General features: G+C 40.5%; 2 protein-coding genes across 2 annotated transcripts; both read right to left on the reverse strand.

The window, feature by feature from the left end:
* Nucleotides 1-6,550: 6,550 nt before the first annotated feature.
* On the reverse strand, nt 6,551-9,883 carry LOC308321774 (extracellular calcium-sensing receptor-like; the record flags this gene model as incomplete). The annotated part of the gene is made up of 6 exons (XM_080772864.1): nt 6,551-7,458; nt 7,632-7,755; nt 7,887-8,117; nt 8,332-9,147; nt 9,245-9,521; nt 9,681-9,883. The coding sequence occupies 6 exons, from the start codon at nt 9,881-9,883 to the stop codon at nt 6,551-6,553; spliced, it is 2,559 nt and encodes an 852-aa protein (XP_080628990.1).
* Nucleotides 9,884-17,314: 7,431 nt separating this feature from the next.
* LOC308321775 (extracellular calcium-sensing receptor-like) lies at nt 17,315-20,601 on the reverse strand (the record flags this gene model as incomplete). Its single annotated transcript, XM_080772865.1, has 6 exons — nt 20,486-20,601; nt 20,092-20,380; nt 19,136-19,948; nt 18,657-18,884; nt 18,328-18,451; nt 17,315-18,234 (listed from the first exon to the last, which is right to left on the reverse strand). The coding sequence occupies exons 2-6, from the start codon at nt 20,344-20,346 to the stop codon at nt 17,315-17,317; spliced, it is 2,340 nt and encodes a 779-aa protein (XP_080628991.1). The 5' UTR covers nt 20,347-20,380; nt 20,486-20,601.
* Between the last annotated feature and the right edge of the window lie 3,457 nt (nt 20,602-24,058).

A 24,058-nucleotide genomic window follows, 5' to 3' on the forward strand; every position in this document is an offset into this window, starting at 1 on the left:
GAGCGTTGCGACGGCCACCAGACCCGACTCAGCGCCGTCCGAGTTACGTCCCGATAGGCAGAGAATAGTATATATTAGTAGCCCCTAGTTTCATTTGCGAGGACAGCTACGCGTTCTGTCGCCGTTAGAACATCTGCGCCGAAGACGCCGTTTCCACGGCGACGGATGATGTCATTTCATTTTGATCTGATTTCATCCAAATCTGACACACCGGAAACCCGCCGTCCAAAATACAAAAACGGTAACCAAGGGAGCCGAAAGGAGCTAGCCTATCCCTATAAGGGTTTGCTAGTGAGTTTGTGACAGTCAGTGTACAGTGTGTGGCTCTTGGTCAGCTCACTTTCTTTCTTTCTACCATACTTACTTACTTATACTCAAAGCTTATGGTGTCTCTCTCAACCTGCTCCACAGGTACACAAGCCAGGGTAATGACCCCAGACCCCCCAAGCTCAGCTTCCAGAGTCCATTCTCCTTTGACATGCTGTGAATGCTGGACCCGAGTGCCTGCCCTAAATCCCTGACCGCTGCACAACACCAGAATGCTATGTGCAGGACTAAACATCCAAGGCTGAGTGAGAAGATGGCAGCCAGGAGAATGAGGCTGGTCGGTGCCGTTGATACTGGGAGGAAAGTACTGACCAGCTAGCCAGATGTGGACTGGAGATGACTGGAGACACCGCTGGAGGGCTCATCATGAACTAGTAGAAGACGGCTCAAGTTTGTTTTTCTTCTTCTTTGCTGCTGCTGCTTGTGTTGTATGCTGTGTGGATACTAGTGTGAGTCAAGCTGGTGTACTATTGCCATTTTGGGACCCAATGACTGGGTGTTAATGAAACATGTTAATGAAACATGTTCAGTATCTGGCTCTGGAATTGAATGCTGATCTGAATCTACAGTTGTTGTGTTGCAGCTGCCTTGAAGGTGTGAGTTGTGGGCTACTTTCTCTCAAGAAATTCTGTGCAGGATATTATTTTTAAGTGTTGGGAGTTTGGAAGAGCTCGTCAAAGTCACTGAACGGCCCGGCCTACCACCTGTTTCAAATTTGCACATAAGGCAGCAGCACGACCCGTTATAAAAACGAAACGAGTGCTTCCAAATCCAACACTTAAATTATCACAGAATTTCTTGACTGAAAGTAGCCCATAACATGTCGCTTTGTAGATTGAAAGAGGATAAGCATGCTCTACAGATGCAATGTTGGTGAGTTTAACGTTGTTTAATACAAGCAGATCGGAAATTCGATGTGGATCAATGGGCTGTCAATGAAAGGTATTGCAACCATTATAAAAAAAGATAGTGTTGCAAATTGCGGCTAGTTGCTGGGGGTCATTGTGACTGTTGGGTGGATGCTTTGGTTCATGACTGGCATACTTACTTACTTACTTAGGCCTTTAAACTCCCTGAGGAACATAGGCCATTGATGAGTCTCCTCCATCCCCTTCGGTCTTGTGCCCTCCGCTCCAGTTGTTGCCATGACAGCCCTTGTGCCTTCATCTCCTGCTCTGTGGTTCTTCTCCAGGTGGCTCTAGGCCTTCCTCTCTTCCTCTTGCCTTGCGGGTTCCATGTTAATGCATGTTTTGTGATTGATCTGTTGTGTCTTCAGACTCTTCACAGTGTGTGTCCTATCCATGTCCATTTCCTCCTCCTGATTTGTGTTCCTATTGTGTCTTGTGAAGTGAAGTCCCACAGATGTTGAGTGTGATCCTTGCTTTTCCGATTCTGGCACTGACATCCTCCTCCGTTCCTCCGTCCACAGCAATTATGCGTCCTAGATACGTAAAGCTGTCTACCTCTTCTAGTTGATTTTGGTCCATCGTTATTGAGTTTTTATTGTTGATTCTCATTACTTTTGTTTTTGATGCATTCATTTTGAGCCCAAGCGAAGCAGCTGCTTTCTCAAGCTTGAATGACCTTTCCTGCATCTGATGGTGTGTGTGTGATAGGAGTGCTAGATCATCAGCAAAATGACTGGCATGGTGGCAAAAATGTATTTTGTAGGCCTTTTCTTTCTCTCTCTACAACAGTGAATACCAACTGCTTTGCAGTATAATTGTGACTTGTCATTGATCTTTGATTGGACTTGTTTCTGTTGTCCCCCCTGATTGATTTGCAACAGTTGTGTAACGTGGCCACAGATTTATTTCAGACAGACGTGTTGATGTATGTAGTCCCCTCATTGTGGGGGAGACCCCAGCACCGCACAGAACATGTTTTTCTGTTTACAAAACTTAGAACACGTCAACTTGACATTCCAACTAACTGACCCAGTAAGGCCTGATGGAAATGCAGCCTAGTTGAGGGGAGTGAAGTTTTAGTTGAATAGAGTTACAAGCTTTCGTGTGACTGTGATGCGGTGAAGTAAAAAACAAAAACAAAAAAAAATATTGCAACAATTAAACAAAGCTGTGACTACTTTCATCCTATCAATAAAAAGGCAGAAAAAATATATATATATCTTAAAAAAACTAAATTAAAATAAAGCTGTGACGTGCTGTAAACGTAAACATGCTGTATTTTATGAAAATGTAACACGTGTGCATAATATAATAGGCTAGTATTGTTAATTTGTTATTAGTTTAAAAACAGGTGGCTTGCGCACTAGTTAGAGAAAATTAGCTAATTGTGTGGCAAATATGCAAAAGAAATGCTTACCACTAGCTTTCTTCACAAACGTGTTCATAAAGGTGTCTACAATCACATATACATTTGTTTCAACCCAACTCCCTTGGGAAACTTTGTGACAGCTGCTGAAAGTTGGGGTACCATAAACATCCAATATAAGGCAAAATTCCCAAGATTTCATTATGCTTTAAGTAGCATCCATGTGACATGTCAAACTAGGGCAGGGGTAGGCAACCTGCGGCTCTAGAGCCACATGTGGCTCTTATAGGCCCTCTCCCGTGGCTCCCAGTTGCTATGGAAAAGAAGTATGAAAAGTAATAAGAAGTTTTCTTTTTCTTTTCTTTTCTTTTTTTTTAACATTTAATCATAATTTATTATTGAATTTGTAGGAGGCATAAAGTTATTCTTTCACCACCAATGCTGCTGGCTTACTGGTACAGTATACTTGTTATGATATGCTTTGAGAAATTAGCAAACAATAAAATGTAATATTGAAAGACAAACATTATTTTGTGGCTCCAAATAGAATTGAAATACGTTATTGGGCCAAAAATGGCTCTTCTGATAATAATGGTTGCCTACCCCTGACCCAGGAGGACCCAGGAGGACCCAGGAGAACCCAGGAGGACCCAGGAGAACCCAGGAGGACCCATGAGAACCCAGGAGGACCCAGGAGAACCCAGGAGGACGCTGGAGGACCCAGGAGAACCCAGGAGGACCCATGAGAACCCAGGAGAACCCAGGAGGACCCAGGAGGACCCAGGAGGACCCAGGAGGACCCAGGGGGACCCAGGAGGACCCAGGAGAACCCAGGGGGACCCAGGAAGACCCAGGAGGACCCAGGAGGACCCAGGGGGACCCAGGAGGACCCAGGGGGACCCAGGGGGACCCAGGAGGACCCAGGGGGACCCATGAGAACCCAGGAGGACCCAGGAGGACCCAGGAGGACCCAGCGGGACCCAGGAGGACCCAGGAGGACCCAGGAGGACCCAGGAGGAGGTAGAGACCGTGCCCCCCCCCCCCACACTGCCATCGACACCCGGAGCTTCAGGCAGAAGACGGCTCAAGGTACGGTCCGTACGGAACCTTTTTTTCATGGGTCTGTGTATTTGATTTAAATTTGAATTTTAAAATCTTAATTGTGTTTAAAACCACACCAATGAAAATCAGGAATTAAGTTTTAATTAACCATTTCTGAATTGCATTTAGAATAGAAAACGGAAAGTTTTTTTTTCGAATTTCATCTATCAAATATCAAACGGATGCCTGAAGAAGGCCTTTGACCGAAACGTTGCCTTTAAATAAAGTTCGTATTGCCAGTGCAGACGGTGTGCTGGTCTTTGTGCACTTTGTGTGCATTGTTCTGAATACATTAAGCCCTGTCTATACGCACCCCCGCCTCAGAGCATATATACGTAGGTCTGCATGAGACGTTGTACCTTACCTTACCGTCTATCAAAAATAAAATTCAAATTCAAATGGCCGAAAAATCCACAGACCTTACATTGCTGCTGCTTGCGTTGTGTGTGCTGTTTGTATAATTCATTACTAATGTGATTGAAGCAGTCTGTTGTGGTGTGTCAGTGAATCAGCAGTCTGTTGTGTCAGTGAATCAGCAGTGTGTTGTGGTGTGTCAGTGAATCAGCAGTCTGTTGTGGTGTAAGTAAGTAGTTAGTTAGTTAGTTACTTTATTGACACAAATGTATAAAACATTGGGTCCAAACAATAATAAAAAACCCATGAATCAAAAACTTTAAAAAGGTACAATACAATAAAATATACAATACACAATACAGAAACCCTTTACAACAGGAGCTTTCTATTGCTCCACAAGTGACAGGCAGGCATGTAGCATATGCAAAGTCTCTCTGTTAGTGCCCACAAAGAGTGAGCTCAAATCAATACCCTCATGTCCATATTTCTCTCTGATATCTTGTGTGAGGGGACACACCAGTATGTGCTGTTCGTTTTGTATACCAGTCTCACATTGGCAAAACCGCTGTTCAGGTGGTATGCGGCTCCATCTTCCCATTTCCACACGCAGTCTATGAGCGGACAACCGAAACCGTGTAAAGGTTATCCTCAAATAGTCCTCAATGTAAGGTGTACTGCTGGTGCTGGTATAGAGTGGGTGAACAGATAGATCTGGGTTGATGGCTTGGTATGTCTTATATCTTGTTCCCTCTTTGGATTGTAATTTATAGAGATACATGTTACAAAGTGCTGTACAACAGGTAAAACAATCATGTTAAAACAAGGGCAAGAAACAAACAGTAGAAGGTAAAACATTAAAATGCAACAAATCAAGCAAAAATGATATTTTTATGATATCATAAAATGTATTATTGAATTTGTAGGAGGCATAAAGTTATTCTTTCACCACCAATGCTGCTGGCTTACTGGTACAGTATACTTGTTATGATATGCTTTGAGAAATTAGCAAACAATAAAATGTAATATTGAAAGACAAACATTATTTTGTGGCTCCAAATAGAATTGAAATACGTTATTGGGCCAAAAATGGCTCTTCTGATAATAATGGTTGCCTACCCCTGAACTAGGGGTTTTTCATGATGCTGAATCCATTCCAATAATTAGTTTTGCACGAAAACACCTCTTGGGCTAAATTCGGCCATAGCCACTTGCCCAAATGTGCCCAAATGTTCCAAAACATGAACACAGCGTCTGTTTGCGGTGACATTGTGCACGCATATTCCCACTAGTCTAACTCTGTGCGTGTCCAACACACGTGTATACATGCATTGCCCGTACATACAGTACACACTCATGGTAATATATAAGTAATAGTATGGTTGAACAAAGGAACTCAGACTCGGATAGAGATGGGGTGAGAGACACTGACTACATATGGGGATGGACTGCAACTGAACTTGCGGACTGGCAGCAGACTCAGATGGCCCGTCCCTTGCACCGGACACACCATGTCATGTCAGCCAGATTGACTTGCAACCTTTTCTAATAAACCATGTTTACTGAAGAGACATCTCCCTGTTTCTCATCAAGATCCTACAAAGACATTCTTAAAATAAAGCTAATGACTGGACTGAACCATTTTGGGCCGTATTTTGCCCTATGACTAATCTTCTGTATTTTATAATTATTTTGATACCTAATAGATTAGACATAAGACACCATGAAAAATAGGGCCCTTTGTTGAGTTGTTGATTACTAAAACTGGACAAAAACCTTTTGAGTTTTCATGAGTTTTCATGCAATTGAAAAAAAACTAATAATGATTACTACAGTATCAGAATATAGAGATGTTTAACAGTTATATAGTCTGCATATAAGAAATTAAGAATATAACGTAACAATAGCTATTGTTCTTCTGAAATATTTAAATGCTCAGTATTGAACATTGGCAATAACTCTTGCAATTATGTGCCACCATGTGGTTAGAGAAAAAAGTGCACATGACCTTCTGTAACAGCTTTATTTTCAGTTTGAAGTGAACCAAGTATTATGACTATAATCTGAGAGTAAGAGTATATTGTAGCTGGCAGTCTATTATTGTAATATTTAATCACAATTATCATCACTCCCACTCATTTGGGGGGACGTTTAAGTAGAATAAATGCTTTTTACATATATCCTTGCACCAAAATGTGTATTGATACAGTACAACCCATGTCAAATAATACATACAGTATACCTTCTAGAATAATATGTTACTAGCAGTACATAATGTGTATCCAAACTTTACACAGTTAGTTGACATGACAAAACATCACTGAGGTCATAATAGACATGGACAGAAATGTTACATTTCACTGGATTTTATAGATTTATTCAGTAATAAACATCCATCACATCTGTCAGGTATAGTTTACATACATGTGGAGTGTTTTTTTTTTATATAACATTTTTTTTATTGAATTTCTATGTTTTCACAAGTTTAATTATGAGCTTAAGTTGCAATCTTGCTCATCATGTGTTTTTTAGAATTTAGCTCTGGTTTGAAGATTATGATATAGCACTTTGGGACAAATATACATATCAACAAACCAAAACTAGAAGCAAGGATAGCAAATATCTCCACAGCTACAGTGAACTTTCCAGGGGAGCTGACATAAGCCGGGATAAAAGTGATCCACACAGCACAGAATATCAGCATGCTGAAGGTGATAAACTTTGCTTCGTTAAAGCTATCTGGCAATTTCCTCGCAAGAAAGGCCAGTATAAAACACATGAGCGCAAGAAGTCCAATATAACCCAGCACAGCCCAGAAACCAACAGCAGATGAACCTAGGGCACATTCCAGAATAATCTTTTCTTTATAGTGCTTCATATTCTTTTTGGGGAATGGAGGGCTGATCGTTAACCAAAGTATACAAATCAGAACCTGTACAAGAGTGAAAGCCAGAACGCTGAGTCTTTGCTGTGCTGGTCCAAACCATTTCATGACATTACTGCCTGGCAGTGTTGCCCTGAAGGCCATTAACACCACTATAGTTTTCCCCAGAACACAAGAGATGCAGAGAACAAAGGTGATCCCAAATGCTGTGTGACGCAGCATACAGGACCACTCTGAGGGACGGCCAATGAATGTCAGAGAACACAGGAAACACAGCTTTAATGACAAAAGCAAAAGGAAGCTGAGCTCAGAGTTGTTGGCTTTTACAATGGGAGTTTCCTTATGAACTAAGAATATTATTGATATTAGAAGTGACAAAAATACACCAAGACAGCAAAATATAGTCAATACTACACCCATGATCTCTTTGTAGGAAAGGAACTCGGCAGCTTTTGGAATACACTTGTCTTTCTTTTCATTTGGCCAAAATTCAGAGGAACACCTCAAACAGTCAGGAGAATCTGCAAAAGAATTACAGTTACTATAATAAAAAATAAACTATGAAACACTCCCAAAAAAACCAATTCATAGCAAGTATTAATTAAAACTATTAAGCCTATTATTATTCCTTGTTTTCTTATAATGTTTGCAAGCACATGACATGAGAAGGATTGCATTTGAAATACACACTCACTGGTCTGATTACTTATTGTCCCCTCTGGGCATTCAAAACAGTCAAAGCAGCACACCGGTTTACGCTTGTTTATGGCCTTGCGAGTCCCTGGTGGGCATGGCTCTCTGCAAACAGACCTTGGAGCCTGTTACAGTAAAAAATGTAGTCATTTCAGAATACAAAATTATGAATATTGGATATAAAACGTGTTGCTTTTTCAGAGAAAATACTAAAAGTGCCATATTTTGTAATTATTATTATTATTATTGTTTTTACCTGATTGTAGTTTCCACCCCATATTATTTTGACATTGCTTTTTAGTTTTAAGGTTTTCCCTTCCGGAGAAGAACTGTCATAGTAGCCAATATTGACAATATCCACAGTGCCATCATCGCGCATCTGCCAATTCACTAGGTCATACTGTGCCACAGAGTCTCCATTGTCATCAAACAAAACGTTGTCTCCGTTCTGTGTGGTAAAGTTCACCCGTCTCAGATGCTCCAATACCTGCAGAGACAGTTGGTCAAGTTGGTATGAGGATAACTGTGATGATGAATTAACCTTTCAATTAGGACATGTGTCTTGTACAATCATGCAGAGGGGAAAACATGTGTACAACAATCAACTTCATCCCATGCTACAAAACAAGTAATCATTAAGGAATGTTACTTACAATGTACCCCCTTTCATGTGGTATGAAAAATAGGCTACATGAACTCACTTGTATAGGCTGGACATCAATCTCCTTTGTACAGCGCTTTCCCAGTATGGTGGAATTTGTGCCACTTTCACATTGCAATAATGCATGAAGGGCATGCGCTACTGAATACACAGCCTTATAGACACTGTTCAATGTCCCGAACTCTGTCATATCAGTGTAGTCATTGGAGATGGAGACTGTTCTTAGATCCTCTGTGCCATTGCACATTGCAGAGGTGTTTGAAGGAGTGAAGCTGCATTGAAAGACATCCTCCCAAAAAGCTTTAATATGAGCACTATGCGGTTCATCTGATGGTTTCAGGTTTAGTAAGAATTCAGCGAGACCTGGGATGGCTGCCTGAGGGATTGCAAAACCCAATGCCCCCTGCAAGATATGCTTTCGCTTTGCAGAAGCTAGGTCTACAATAGTAATCCAAGACTCACTGCCAACCCATTGTTTCCCAGATATGTTCCTTCCATCCATATTCCTTAAGAACATTTTTGTGTAGAATGCGGACATGAACAACAGAACCACCTTTGATGAAGACTTTGTTATTGAATTTGCAATGGCATCTATCCTTTTGCTGGAACTGGACTTTGTGAATTTCTCAAAGTATTCAACACAGATGCCCTCTTTTTTTGCTTCCTTACTGAATTCAAGTGTACCCTCCTTTGAGTATGTGCCAAATGAATAAACAACGCCAACCCAGCGCCAGTCAAAGTGCTTCATGAGCTGCACCAGAGCTATGACTTGGAAGCGGTCACTTGGAACAGTTCTGAAGAATGTAGGATAGAGGTTTTGGTCACTTAGACAAGCACAGGTTGAAAGGTGGCTGATCTGTTAAAAAAGAAACAAAGATATTATAACTTGAACTAGGGCTGACTGAATTGGCAGAATAATGTATTGTTATGGTGCAGTAAACCACTGCCCTCACCTGTGGTATTGAGAATCGACCAATTATTTTGTTTATCACAGTGCTTACTCCTGAAGATGAGTGCCCCAACAATGCCTGAATTATTTTTGTGCAACCCTGACCGTGGGACTGCTCTCTGTTTACAGCTTCAATAGACGCCCGTATCAGGTTTTCACTGCCACAGCCGTTGTAGAGAACGTAGCCCAGAGATACACCAGGAAGAAGTTCAGGGTTTGTGTTGATCTCCTCCACAGTAAAAATCACTGTCCGAGCAAACTTCAATTCCCTGTCATTTCTCCTGGAAATGAAATGGTTGCTCTCAGATTCAGCACAATTAACAAAAATAACAATAGCTGCATTTGCCATTAATAATAGTAGAATATGAATATCGGCAGCGAAGTCCACATATTTTTTGACCACAGTAGAACATTTCATAAATATATGTAATTTCACTTACTTTGTGCAGTAATAATGTGGCACCGCCTTCCAGTCATAATCTACCTTCTCACGTGAGCTTGTCATAGAGAAAACGCCTCCAATATTAATGTCTCCCTCTTTAAAAAACTCCATGAACCCTGTTTTCCCTATCAGTTTGCATGTTTCCTTTTCAGACTTGGTTTTTGCCAGTACAGAAAACAGGATAATAATGATCCATCCCATGATGGGGCTCTTCCCCATACTGTAGCATCCCTGACCAGGAAGCCAATATTTATCAGTTTTTCTTCAGTAATTCAGCTAATGTGAGCACACGCCCAATTCTCAAAAGAAATTACCCTATTGGCTTGAATACAAGACTACGTTTTTTTCCCCAAAGGAAATATCTGAAAAAACTGTGTCGTATTATAATCAGGGACTAGATTATTTGACATTCATTCAGCGTTCTTTTTCCACAACTGTCTTGAAAAATGAGGGTGGTCTTATAATCATTGTCGTCTTATATGCACAATACGGTAGTTTATTTTTGTTATGCATGAAAGTACTTTTAACAAATGTCTTGACAAAAAGAAAAAATCACACCCGTGTGAAGTCAGTGGTGCAACTCCGTGTGGGGGTGGGGGGGCGGAAGTTCCAGACCCACAGGAACGCACCCAGGGTGCCGGCCCGATTCCGGCGAGCCCCCCGCGTTCGAAACGGTTGAGAAATGACAGAGTTACCGTGTGGGGGTCCCTCTACTGTACCCTCTACTGTACTGTACTGTCACTGTACTGATCCACAGGAACGCATCAACGCACCCAGGGTGCCGCCCAGATTCCGGCGAGCCGCCCCACGTCCGAAACGGTTGAGAAATGACAGAGTTACCTTGTGGGGATCCCTCTACTGTACTGTACTGTACTGTACTGTCACTGTACTGTACTGGCACACCCGAAATCACCATATATACAGTTCATATGTGCGTGTGTGTTTGTGTGTGTTAGGTTGCGAAGATCAAAGTCTAAACTTTGATCACGCTAAAAAAGTGGACACAGCCTGGAATGAGAAGGTGGCTCAAATATGGACGGCTATCGCTTCCGGGGTGGGCGGAAGTGACCCGTTTTGTAAGCTCATAGCATGAATTTCTCTGGCACTGGTGCCACATTCTGGCCTAGCACACATTGTGAAGTGGGCTGCCTGTCATTTTTATTGCGCTTGCATAGTATAGCTACATAAAAGTCAGATGTAGATTGTAGACTCAATGTATTAGAATTAGTATTTTAATCTTTATTAGAGAAGCTGGCAGATCAAACATATAAACCAATATGAAATGCAAATACCTGTAACACATAAAACCCAGTTCTGTCCTGGTACCTCTTCAACTAACAAGTTTCTGGGAGTATCCAGCCAGACATGGTCCCTCTAGTGGCCTGTTTTTAAGCGTGCACTGCTGTGTAAAAATAGGTGAGTCAAACCATTCCAAAACAAGACCTACTTCATCAGAAAAACCCCAACCCAGGCATTATTGTAGTGTAGGCTCTACATACGTAAACATCAATATAATAGAGGAATACAGAGTCTGTCAAGAAGATCATCATGAATACAACATGTAGTCTTGGCCTAAATGTCCACCCAATCCCTTAGCAGCTGTAAATCATGTACTGTATGTATCAAATATCTATGTATTATCCTGTACTATAGCAGGCATACAAAATTCAGGCATACATTCAGTGTTTTTCTGGCATTTTAGAACACAATGTGTTAAAATAACCAACATAGTTCCACTTCAAAGGACAACATAATTTGTTTGTTGAGGAGTAGTAATTTGGAAGGTCTTAGCTGTGTTTAAACTTTGAAGAGATATGTATTTCCATTATTATTTATAATTGTAATATTACTTTTTAAAATTATTTATTTTCAATCATTCCATGATATTGAAAAATCTTTAATATATTGATCACTGCAGCGTGTGCTAAATTATGTAATGTCTTCCTTCATACTATTTTTAATCGTTTCTGTAGGACATAACAGCACAATGATGACACAGGAGATGAGTTTATTAGTTTACTGTTCTTAAAATATTACACTTAAAGTAACTCATTGAATATTGCGAAATAAAATACAAACTATACATTTGAATGTAACTATTGTTGTTTTGTTTGTTCCTTTTCAATGTGACTTATGGGTGCTTTTATGATTACATTTTTGGAAAATATACTCAATTTGGCCTGTCAATCTTAATAACCAGTATATACTTTTTTTTAACTCTGGCACATTGTTGCCAGACCACCAATTGCATGTGTATGAGAACACTCAATACATTAATTTTTACCTGTATGGATTTAATTCTGCCAGTCAGTGAAGCAAACACACAGAACAATATAGCCATGAGCTCTATATGTCCTAACCCTGACCAGGCACTTGGCACAGGCCCACCATCACGCTCAAGACTGCTGCTTTCATGGCAATGATGGCAGTACTTCACATTCTTAGTAGGGAAATGAGGGATGATGATTAGACACAGAACAAGTATCAGGCTCTGTATGACAGTAAAAGCCAGAGCCTCAAGCTGCAGCTGTGCAAGTCCAAACCATTTCACGAGAGTACGTGTGGCCTTAAAGGCAATGAACACATGCAGTGTTTTCCCCAGAACACAAAACATACAGAGGACATGGGTGATTTCCAACACAGTGTGGCGAAGCATACAGGACCACTCAGGTCGCTGGCTAGTGAAGCATGGTGTTGGGAATGAGTATAATGTCACACTGCAAAGCACCACCACTGTGGTGTTCCTGCCACGGGGAGGATTGTATCTAAGTGGCAATATTAATATTCTTGTTAGAAATGTTCCAAGCAGTAAAAGAGCAGCCAGCAGCAATCTCCCAACAGCTCTGCTGGTGTGTATACGGTTGCCATTCTCTTCAAATTCTGTGAAGACATACATGGAGTAAATGTAACGGTAACGTCTTGCAAAAGTTAGTGATTACTTACTACAGTAAGTAGTAAACACCACTACTACAGTAAATCAATTTTCTCATTGTTCAGCCTTACCTGATTTTATTGTTCCTGTTGGACCTGTTGCATATAATATCAGAAGCACCTGCTGTAACAAGAGATACAGTACATGAATCTGTAATTTACAATTAATATTCATTAGTCATTGATTAATTATAGCACATATAGATGGACACACACACCTGGCATGATGCAAATTCACCTTGATTCACCTTGCTGTCTTTGTCTGCTCTCCCAGTGGGGATACGTGACAGTGCTGTGAAACACACTACCCTAAGACACACTTTGCACTCAGGTAGAATGGAGCAGGAGAGCCGATGGGCATACAATGTCCATGCAATGTACTGAACTTTCCATTCCGGTTTGTATGCCTTGTTCATATGGACACTTTGCCTGTTCTGCTGGTCCATCAGAACAAATGCAATGACCGGCTGAGGTATATTTGTATGATTAATTGATGAATGGTAGCTAAAGGTTTCATTCAAACATGAGCTGTGAGTATCAGTTCTCATCTGTGCCAAGAGAAGGAACACATAATACATTTAATTAGATTTACATATATTACATTTCAGCTAAAAAAAACCACAACATAAGCTACCGTTAATCACATTTTCTCTATGGCAAATATGACTCCAATCTCCTGCAATACATGAGCCCTATCCTCACCTGCACCATGTGAGTGAGACACCTGACATCACAAGGGGGGTGCTCCTTCAGAAACATCTGAATTATACTTTTGCAGCCCTGCTTTTTTTCCTTATCACTATTCACAGCCTCTGATATATCTTTCTGCAATAGGTTATCAGTCTGACAGTTGTTGCAGCAGAGCATGAAGCACTCAGTGATACCAGGTAGAAATGAAGAATCTCTTTTGATCTCCTCACAAAAAGGGGTTATGTAGACAGAGGTCTTCCTAAACGATTTAAGCAACAGAAAGACAAGTTCCCAGTCATGACATTATCAAACAAGGCAAGCATTATCCAAATAGAGACCCTGAAAATGTTCAGTAGTTTTGAGTCAGCTGAAGCTGAGTTGAGGCCTTGGTAAAATGCAAAGCCCCAATGGAGAGGCAATTACTATACACATAATTGCTATAAAATGACTTGAATTGGAATCTGTAATTGACTCATTGGCCTCAAAATTCCTCTAGATATTGTTTAATTGTCTGTTTAGATAGGTTAGTTCCCGACAGAGGAATTACTAACAATTACAGTGGTGATTAATCATAATATAATCCCACTCTTCTGCTTTGGAAAGACAGAAAGAAAACCACTGTAAGAAATACAGTAAAGGTTAGAAATACTACAAGAAAAATAAAAAATAAAGTGGAGATGTGAGGAGAAATGTACTCACCTATCACATGCCAGTGTCAGCTTCTCTTTCTCCTGACTGACAGGTTTTCTAATGGAGCCATTTGAAGTGAAGGCCACTGTCTTTTCTTCAGACCCATAATGACTGACTTCATTACTCTGATTCAGGCAGAGACATGTGCAGGGTGACACTATCCCTGTGAACAGTGCTAAGAACACAAGTGTGACTGGTCTCATCTCAGAGCTTATGTCCCTTGGCACAGACTGGATACCTGAAATGATGTGTGTTTTATAGTTTACTGTTGGCCACCCAGGTGAAGGAAGCATACCAATGAACCATTCTCAGAGGCACATGCAAAAACAATTATTGCATAAGGCCAACAGGAATTATCAAGAGAATAAAAAATACACTTGTCTATTAGCCCAGTATGCCTGGGCATCTTTAATAAATGTAGGACAGTAGGAGTCAGTAGGACACTGATTAAATAAATCAGTAAGCCAAACAATCAATATTGTGTGCTGATAATTGTATTTTTTAAAAACAAAAGGTCTACTTAATTATACAGTATAGTCAATACAAATTATTTTCCCACAGCAACTTTTCACAAGTCTTACAGATATTTTTTAATCGTGCACCCTTCTGTTTTTATCCCACTACTACAGTATATAGTGGCGGCTCCAATGCATGCTGGTTGGTCGGTTGACGACTTTAGTCCTAAATAATTAGGATATCTCTTTCTTCTTTTCTTCTTTTCATTTTCTTTCTAATTTGTCATGCCCCATGTTATTATTACCTATTTTACGCTGTATTACCTGTCACTTCCAACCCCTACTTGTTGGTTTTGGGGAGTTTTTATAAGGGTTTGAGGTCAGATGTAGAGTTGCTGGCCGGCTCCATATATGCATGATCCAGTCCTCTCCATGTATGGCTATCTGGCTGTAATGTTATGGATTATGCAGCGCTGTGCACCTCCATGCTGCCTTTTCATATAGTTCCACACATACTGTACACAGTATGCCAACAATGTAATGTCTTCTCTTGCACTTGAGATATTTTAAGATCTAATATCCAGATTGCCATGAACCTTGATGCAGTAATTCCCTCATGTTTTCAGCCTCCTCTGCCCCAAAGGATGAACCCTACTGATTTTGGTGGCCCCATGGGCTTTCCTCTAGCACCACCCTTTGGCCAAAATGTCCACTCGTACTAGACCCTACTAGACCCCAGGAAATTACATCTGCCCAAAAAATATCATTGGATCTATTGAATGTGAATGGGGAGGTGACAAACTGACGTATTGAGCCTATAACACACCGCACTATAAGCATTCCATAACTTGCAAATATCTCCACAGACTTTTTATTTTTTGAGGGGTGCCAGCCCCTCCAGTGCATGGCTTTCCAAAATAACGTCATGTTTGTTTAGACCCTTTTTTACAAAAAACGTTTGCCAGCCAAGTCTATGGACTTTATGGACAGTTTAGGACCGTTATGAAGTAATTTGTTTACCAGCCAAGTCTATATATGTTTTGCACAGTAAATGACAACGTAAGGCATCATCTGGCTCATATACATACTGCCCTCGCTGCGCCCCTCACTTCCCCCCCCTCCATTTACAGTATATGTCCTGTGATATATTACATTACACTTTAACAACACACATTAATGGCACCATTGCAGATTTTTAGTTTTTTGTACTTTTTTCAGCAAAAATCAATTGACACAATACACAGTATCATATCCTTTATTTAACAAGGATAATTGAGATCATTGATATTAAAATCCATTTTTCAAGAGAGACCTGACCACTGACTATCCCTTTAACAAATTGCCTACAATTCCGCAAGTTGTATCTGGGTTTTGACCCAGCCTAGCTGGGGTACTTACCCCTAACCCAACGCACTCAATACTAACTGTCCCTACCCCTACCCCTAACCCTAACACTCAATACTAACTGTCCCTACCCCTAACCCTAACACTCAATACTAACTGTCCCTACCCCTAACCCTAACCGCACGCGGAATAACCGCACACGGAAGCCACATATAGACGGAGTGGCGGTGCCTCTGATCTCAATAATAGTATGAGGTGAAAACTCATGCAGTATGAATATGATTGATTTGGTTGGTTGGTTGGTTGGTTGGTTGATTGATTAATTACTTTATTAACAAGTGTATTAACAGTACATGTAGTACAGTCAAAGGTTAAGCTAAAAGGATAACACAAAAAGCCCCAGTGGCTTATTTCTATTACTCAATTCATCAGTAATAATAATATTATACTGATCAATTTAGTACGAACATACAATTCAATGCAAATACAATACAATACAATACAATACAATACAATACAATACAATACAATTGAACCAAGACCACCGTCTCAAATAACTTTAATCTGAAAAGTACTTCATTATTGAAGGAAAAGGAGGGGGGGGGGGGGGGGGGGTGATGATACATATCAGGATTTGTATGAAAGTAAAAGACATGTAGAACAAGCGTAATTGCAGGTCAAAACATGTTCTTAACATTATTGCCTGGAAGTGTCGCCCTGAAGGCCCTGAATTCATTTTCCGCCAACAGTACCAGCTGGTAGGTGGCTTGGAGTGCCGTCTATTCATTTATAATGGCAGTTTGAAAGCCGCTTCACTCTGAAACCGAGATGTTAGAATCTGCTATGTCCCGCGATTGTCATTTTAATCCACCCAAAACATATTTGTAACTTAGGATCATATCGTTTAGAGAAATGAGTCGCAACTCAAGCTTGTTTTGACCATAGACTGTAAAAAATATGGACAAAGCGTTCCCCGGGTCTAACATGAACGTAAAATGAAGCCTGTCAGTCCTTGCAATGGAAGTCGCCATCTTTCTAAATCCGTTTTGGTCCAGCTGGCCATTGGCTGGCCCAGACAACGAGGCGGGACTTCCCCCCTTCTTCTCCGTTGGTTTTTATTTTTACTCGAGTGGGAGGGGAATCCCTATCATAGACTGTAACGGTAGCCACGCCCCTCAGAACATACGCCACTTTATGGTCATTTTTTTAATTAATGGGACCATAACTTTCCAAAAAGAATATTATGACATTAGAAATGAGACTTTAAACTAGTGACTGGAAGCAGAAAGTATATGACCATGTTTATTAAGGTAATACAGTCTAGGTGAAGTTGGGCCCAAATACATGGACTTCTATGGGGCTATGGGTTTTTCTGGGTCCAATGACAGCGCCACAACAGGCCATTATATGAACTTTCATTTCCTTAGTGGCTTCACAAATTAATGTATATTAAAAAAGGCGTAATCGGCGTGGAGAAACATACGAATATAGGCGTCAAAAGACGCAAATGGCGCCAGGTGACTTAATTATGTATATCATTATTAGATGTCTTCCCCATGATATGTTTTTTTGTATTCTTTTCTGGTTTCAATAATATTATATAGCATTTTGGCAGGAAAATGCTAGCAAGCATTCCATAACTTGAGGCCAGAATTGCAAATATCTCCACAGCTACAGTGAGCTTTCCAGGAGAGCTGACATAAGCTGGGATAAAGGTGATCCACACAGCACAGAATATCAGCATGCTGAAAGTGATACATTTGGCTTCATTAAAGTTATCAGGCAGCGTTCGAGCTAAAAAGGCCAGAAAAAAACACAAGATAGCCAAAAGACCGATATACCCCAACACAGCCCAGAAACCTATAGCTGAACCCAGAGCACATTCCAGAATGATCTTTTCCTTAAAGTGTGTGAAATTCTTGACAGGAAAGGGAGGGTTTATTGTTAACCACAGGATACAAATTAGAACCTGTATTAGAGTGAAAGCCAGAACGCTAAGCCTTTGTTGTACAGGTCCAAACCATTTCATGACATTACTGCCTGGCAGTGTTGCCCTGAAGGCCATTAGCACCACTATAGTTTTCCCCAGAACACAAGAGATGCAGAGGACAAAGGTGATCCCAAATGCTGTGTGTCGCAGCATACAGGACCACTCTGAGGGACGGCCAATGAAGGTCAGAGAACACAGGAAACACAGAGTCAGGGAGAACAGCAGCAGGAAACTAAGCTCAGAGTTGTTGGCCCTGACCACAGGAGATTCCCTGAATTGGAAGAAAATAAGTGCTATAATCATTGTCAAAATCACTCCCATTAAACAAAAAAATATTAAAATGATACCCATGATTTCTGTGTAAGAAAGGAATTCAATTTCTTTTAAGATGCATGCGTCTCCTCTGGCATTGGACCAGTATTTGATAGGACATTTGAAGCATTCTGTTGAATCTGTTTTAGAGAAAGACAAAAAGAACAGTTTGATGCTGTGGCAATGAGAAGATTATATATATTTTATTGAAATACTTTCCTGCCGAAGCATACCTGTGGTGTTGCTTATTTCTCCCTCTGTACAAGGTATACACTTGTAACAGCAGAGAGGCTTTCCTTTGAGCAAGACCTTACGAGTTCCTGGGAGACAGCTCTCACTGCACACTGAAACAGGCATCTGGTGCACGAACGTTGTACCTCATTATATATTGTTATATTATTTTATTTTATTTTATTTTACATGTTACTATTTACACATTTATTTAAAACGAGCCCTTAATGGAAGACATACAAAAATAATATTCATGAATATTTGTGAATCATGAAATTGCATACTGGCCCACAAACCATAGATAAGACAATAAAGCTAAATTAAAATGTACCGTGTTACTACTTCCTCCCCACACTGGGTGGAGCCCTTTCATGGTGAACTGATTCTCACTGACCAGAGAAGCGTCATAAAATCCAATGTTGGCTACATGCATAATTCCAGAGGTGACTCTTTGTAAATTGATGAGTTCATATGTTGGGGGTGAATCACCATTTTTGTCAAAAAACACTCTCTCCCCTTGTCTTGTAGAGAAATCAACATTTTGTAAATAATGCAAAACCTGTAGAGAACAAGCAGTGCACATTATTTATCCTTTAGCCTTTATCTTCTTTTCTTAATTTTCTTAGTTTTCTAAGCAACATCATTTGGAATGGTAATTTATCTCTGAAAGTATAACAATTGTGTGAAAGTAGATTTTTAAACTTTCAGAGTTAAATTAACAATGTGGATTTAATTGTGTATTCAAATGATAAAGAATGCAAATAACTGTAGACATAAATTAGTTTACAGTTTGATCATTGTCTTTCTTACCTGCCAAGGCTGTATGTGTGTAACATCAGCACAGCTCCCATTGGAGAATGGACCCTGACCATCCTCACATTTGAACAGATTATCAAGAGCATGAGCCACTGCATAAACTGATTTGTAGACGTTGTTAGTGAATCTCAGCTCAGAAACATCCGTGAACTGAGAGTCAACATCTCGCAGGCTCTCAAAGCCACTGCACTGTGTTTTTTGCGCCTCAGAAGTCACATTCAGAGAACAGTCAAACACGCCTTCCCAAAAGTCTCTGACAAACTGGCTGTCAGGGAACTGTGAGGGGTGAAGCTCCCTCAGGTGTTCTTCCAGCCCGGGTATGTGAGCTCTGTTGACAGTAAAGCCTATGGAGCCCAGCAGGATGTGGTGTCCCTCACTGGCAGTGAGAGAGTGGTCTGTGATCCAGGCATCACTGCCAACCCATTGCAATCCTGTAATGTTCTCTTTATGTAGTTCTCTTGCAAGGACCTTAATTTCTCTGTGGGTCATAAAGGCCATGATGACCGTAGCAGTGGAATGTTTTATGACTTCAAGCACTTTTGCCAGTTTGTGAATTGGATCTGTTTGCTCAAAGGCCACAGAATACTCAATGCACACTCCCAATTCTTGTGCAGCTTGTATAAAGGTGCTAATTCCGTTGATTCCATAATCATTATTGCTACTTATTGCACCCACCCAGGTCCAGCCAAAGTGCTTAACCAGCTTTGCTAGGGCTCTGCTCTGGTAATAGTCACTAGGGATGGTTCTGAAGAAAGATGGAAACTCTTCTCTGTTGCTTAGACATGCACAAGTTGCAAAGTGGCTGATCTGTGTAAATATAATTTGTGATTTTTTTTACATGCTGCTCATAATTATAACAAAATTACAAATGTGGAATAGTTATGCATCTCTATTATTAGCATATTGACTCTAAACAGGCTCTTTTGTGTTAAGAAAACAAAAACGTTTACCACTGGAATCTGGAACCTCCCAATAATCCGGGCAAATCCAATGGTTGGTGTAGAACCAGAGTGGCCTAGCACAGCCAGAGCAGTTTCAGACTTTGTGCAGCTCCTGTCATCTATGACTTCCCTCTGTCCATTGGCTAAACTGATGGCAGACTGCATGATGTTTGATAATCCACAGCCATTATAGATTTTGTAGCCCAATTTGTGATTTTGGAGGATAGAAGGGTCTTGATTTATTTCTTCAATAGCAAAGATCATGGTTTGTGCAAATTTGAATTCTCTTGTATTGACACTGGAAGGAAAGGCATGAATACAATACTTTAAAAAAAGCAAACTACACAACATTCATTTTCATATTAAAGAGAAATATACAAACTATACGAAAATTAATACTCACTTTAAACATCTGGGAGGATTCGGTAAACTCTGGAAAGTTGGAACATTCCCTCTAAATCCAGTGCGGAAGGTGAAGATGCCTCCCAAGAAGAGATCGCCATCCTTGCTGAGCTCAGGTAGTTGTGGCCTCACCTGCAGTCTACACACAGGCTTGACCATCCTGAGCTGCAGGGCCAAAAGCACCAACCTCAGCACTGGCATGACTGCTCTCCAGCCCGGGGTGTAGCGTCTGTGACCCTGTAGTGCACACACTTTTATAATCCCTGTAGGCTGCCATGGCTACAGGTATCTCTCAATTAACATTCATGTCCATGTTCCTAGCCAAAGTGATGCTTATGAGTGCAAAGTGATTTGTTTTTCTTTTGCATGGACCTAACTTTGGAGTTATCTTTAGTTTTTTCTTGCACCTTAACTAAAGTCCAAAGCATATCATATTAATATTATATACAAAGTATATAGACCAGGGGTCTTCAATGTTTTTCAGGAAATGAAAACTATTAAGCATGAGTTCAAGTCCGTTGCTCTCACCAGGTTGGCGGAGGGTGTGTAGAGCCCAGGATCACATTAGATAATTGACACAGGGGTGAAAAATGGGTTACAAAATCGTGGGATAAAAATTATTAAAAAAAAAAAAAAAGGAAATGAAAACTATTTTCAGGAAAGGAAGAAAACCTTTCAAAACAAAGCAATACTGCCTCATCAAAGTTGGTATTGTGACTTTATATTCTCAGATACTTGCATGAGAGGGGGAGAGGGGATGTAGTTTCTGCTTTTGCAAACAGTTTGAGGGTCCAATGGAGTTATTTTTGTCAGAAGCACGTTTTTACACTTTTCATTGCTTCAATACGTAAAGGGTGCTCAATGGCATTGATTTATGGAAAAAATACAAACACCTGAACAATGGAGTAAGCTGGTTTATGCCGGACAACAATGATATGTTGTTTTTGGTTTTATTATATATATATTTTTAGAAAGCCTTCCATTCATCTTGATAAGAGGCTTTTTTCAAGGCTATTCAGAATATTGTCTCATATTGTCTGTTGAGCATTGTAACGGATTCCTGGATTCCTGAGTGACTGTGAGCAATGAGCACTGTCTGTCTGATATTTGCCTTTCCCCTTCCTATTGGCCAGAGGGCAGCTTTGAAGTGGCTTGGTGTCCCATTGGCCAGAGGAGCCAATCAGACTAGGGCTAGAACAGGTCGTCTAGTTTTCATGAGCTTTCATGAAAACCGACAAAAAGACAGGTTTAGCGTGTTCTGCAGTCAAACTATTAAAATAACGGGTGAAGTGGCCCTTTAAGCCTATGGGTTTACTCCAAGTGATTCTGCGGCTTTAAAGGGATAGTTCAGATTTTTTTAACTTAAGTTGTATGAAATACTTGTCATTAATATAGTGGTTGCAACTGTATTAATTGATTGCCCGAGTTCCGTGGTGGGAGTTCTGCTCTGGTTTTAGTGAATATTAAGTAGTTCTGGTCATTTTGTGGGGTGCACTGGGGCCACGCAGTAAAAGTAAATGAATCCACAAAACGAACTTGAGTCTCCCACGTGAAAGTCCAAAATCTTGACCACTAGACCAAAGGGATATCCCTATATGGACTGGGGGAGATATTAGACTTTTAAGGCCATCAGGCTATGAGGCTCTAGCCATTCTGTTACCCCATTGCAACAATGCAATGCGGAAGTGCTCGTTCTATCTCAATGGGATAGTTACAATGTTTGGAACTATAGCTCATAGCACCAAGCTTTGCGGCGAGATCGAAGTGGGATCTCTTCTATGGCTCTGAAATGGATAACGTGGTGAAAATGATTGTTATCCTGTTACTAATTGGGGATCCCTTGGAACACCCCCAAGGACCCCACTTTGAGAACCACCGGGCTACTGTGATAAGATGACAAATATAGGCCTACTACATTGTTAAATAACCATCTGTTTGGGATTTCTTATTTTTTGATGGGCGCTAGCCCCTTCTATGCCCAGCTTTCCGGCTTTGTGTAAATACATATAATATAAAAGTGAGGACAGAAAAGTGAAGACGCCAAATGTGATTGGCTGGAATGACATTCGCGATGATTTGCTTGGTTCAGCGCAGAATGTGATGTATGGCGATGATAAGAGTGCCCCTCACTTCACATGGGTGTGATTTTTGAGAGGCTATGTCCAGCTTTAATTGTATGTAACCCAAATGTTGTCCTAACAATCCAAAACATTGGATGTAGCCTCCCTACACTTTCCTCACTCTATTCCACCAGAATAATTAGGAAGGCAAATAAAATCATTACAGACAACTCCCATCCTGCACATCACCTCTTCAATCTCCTCCCATCAGGCAGGAGATATAGAAGCATCAAGAGCTCAACATCTCGCTTTCAGAGATAGCACTTATCCCGTAGCCATTAGACATCTGAACTCGTAGAAATATGCATATAGCACTTTCTTGGCCCTGTTTAGAGTCAATATGCTAATAATAGAGATGCATAACTATTCCACATTTGTAATTTTGTAATTATTATGAGCAGCATGTAAAAAAAAAAAATTAATACCAAATATCACACATTATATTTACACAGATCAGCCACTTTGCAACTTGTGCATGTCTAAGCAACAGAGAAGAGTTTCCATCTTTCTTCAGAACCATCCCTATTGACTATTACCAGAGCAGAGCCCTAGCAAAGCTGGTTAAGCACTTTGGCTGGACCTGGGTGGGTGCAATAAGTAGCAATAATGATTATGGAATCAACGGAATTAGCACCTTTATACAAGCTGCACAATAATTGGGAGTGTGCATTGAGTATTCTGTGGCACCTTCTTGTTTGTGTATCTATGGTTGTCTGTATATGTTGAGTATGAACCAAGACAAATTCCTATCAACTTGTTGACATGGCAAATAAATTATTGAATTGAATTGAACACTAACATTAAATCCCATTGACAATTTTGAGTGTTTGTGTAAACACAAACATTGCGTAACACAAACATTGATGACAAAGGTGAGGACGCAAATTCTGATTGGCCTGAATGAGATGATGAGTATGATGATATACGATGATGTACAATGATGATGATGATGATTTTTTTCATCTAGAATTTGCCTATTCATTCTTTCTGTGCCACGCTATAGGTGGCAGCAGAGTGTATAGGTCAACCCTGCCAGGGTTCTTTATGCTAATATCTTTTGTAAACTTAATTCCGTTTCCCAGCCTGGAGAACAATTGTAACAGTGGCTATTATTAGCGTTAGCTCACACTGTTTATCTGTCGCCAGAAACGTCTGGAAATGTCGGGAGCGATGTGGTACAAAATCAGAGACTTAGCGACCGACTACGTCAGTCGCCATTCTTGACCTCGCTCTTGTTGTGGTGCTGGGGTGACGGAGGCGTTGCCTAGCAATTGGACCAATGTTTTAAAAGCAGATTTTCGGCTCAACCTCTTCATATATGTGGTGTAAAGGGGTGCGAATACTGTATGTACGTAGCTGGCAGATAACGTCCCAGGAAAAATCTCAATCGTTACAGTAGGTCAGACAAGCTACCTAGTAGCTTATCATAGTTCTGCATTAGGTTTCAAATTTCA

The sequence above is a fragment of the Protomyctophum bolini genome (genome assembly GCF_963924005.1).
Source record: "Protomyctophum bolini genome assembly, chromosome: 9".
In the NCBI taxonomy this organism is placed as follows: Eukaryota; Metazoa; Chordata; class Actinopteri; order Myctophiformes; family Myctophidae; genus Protomyctophum; species Protomyctophum bolini.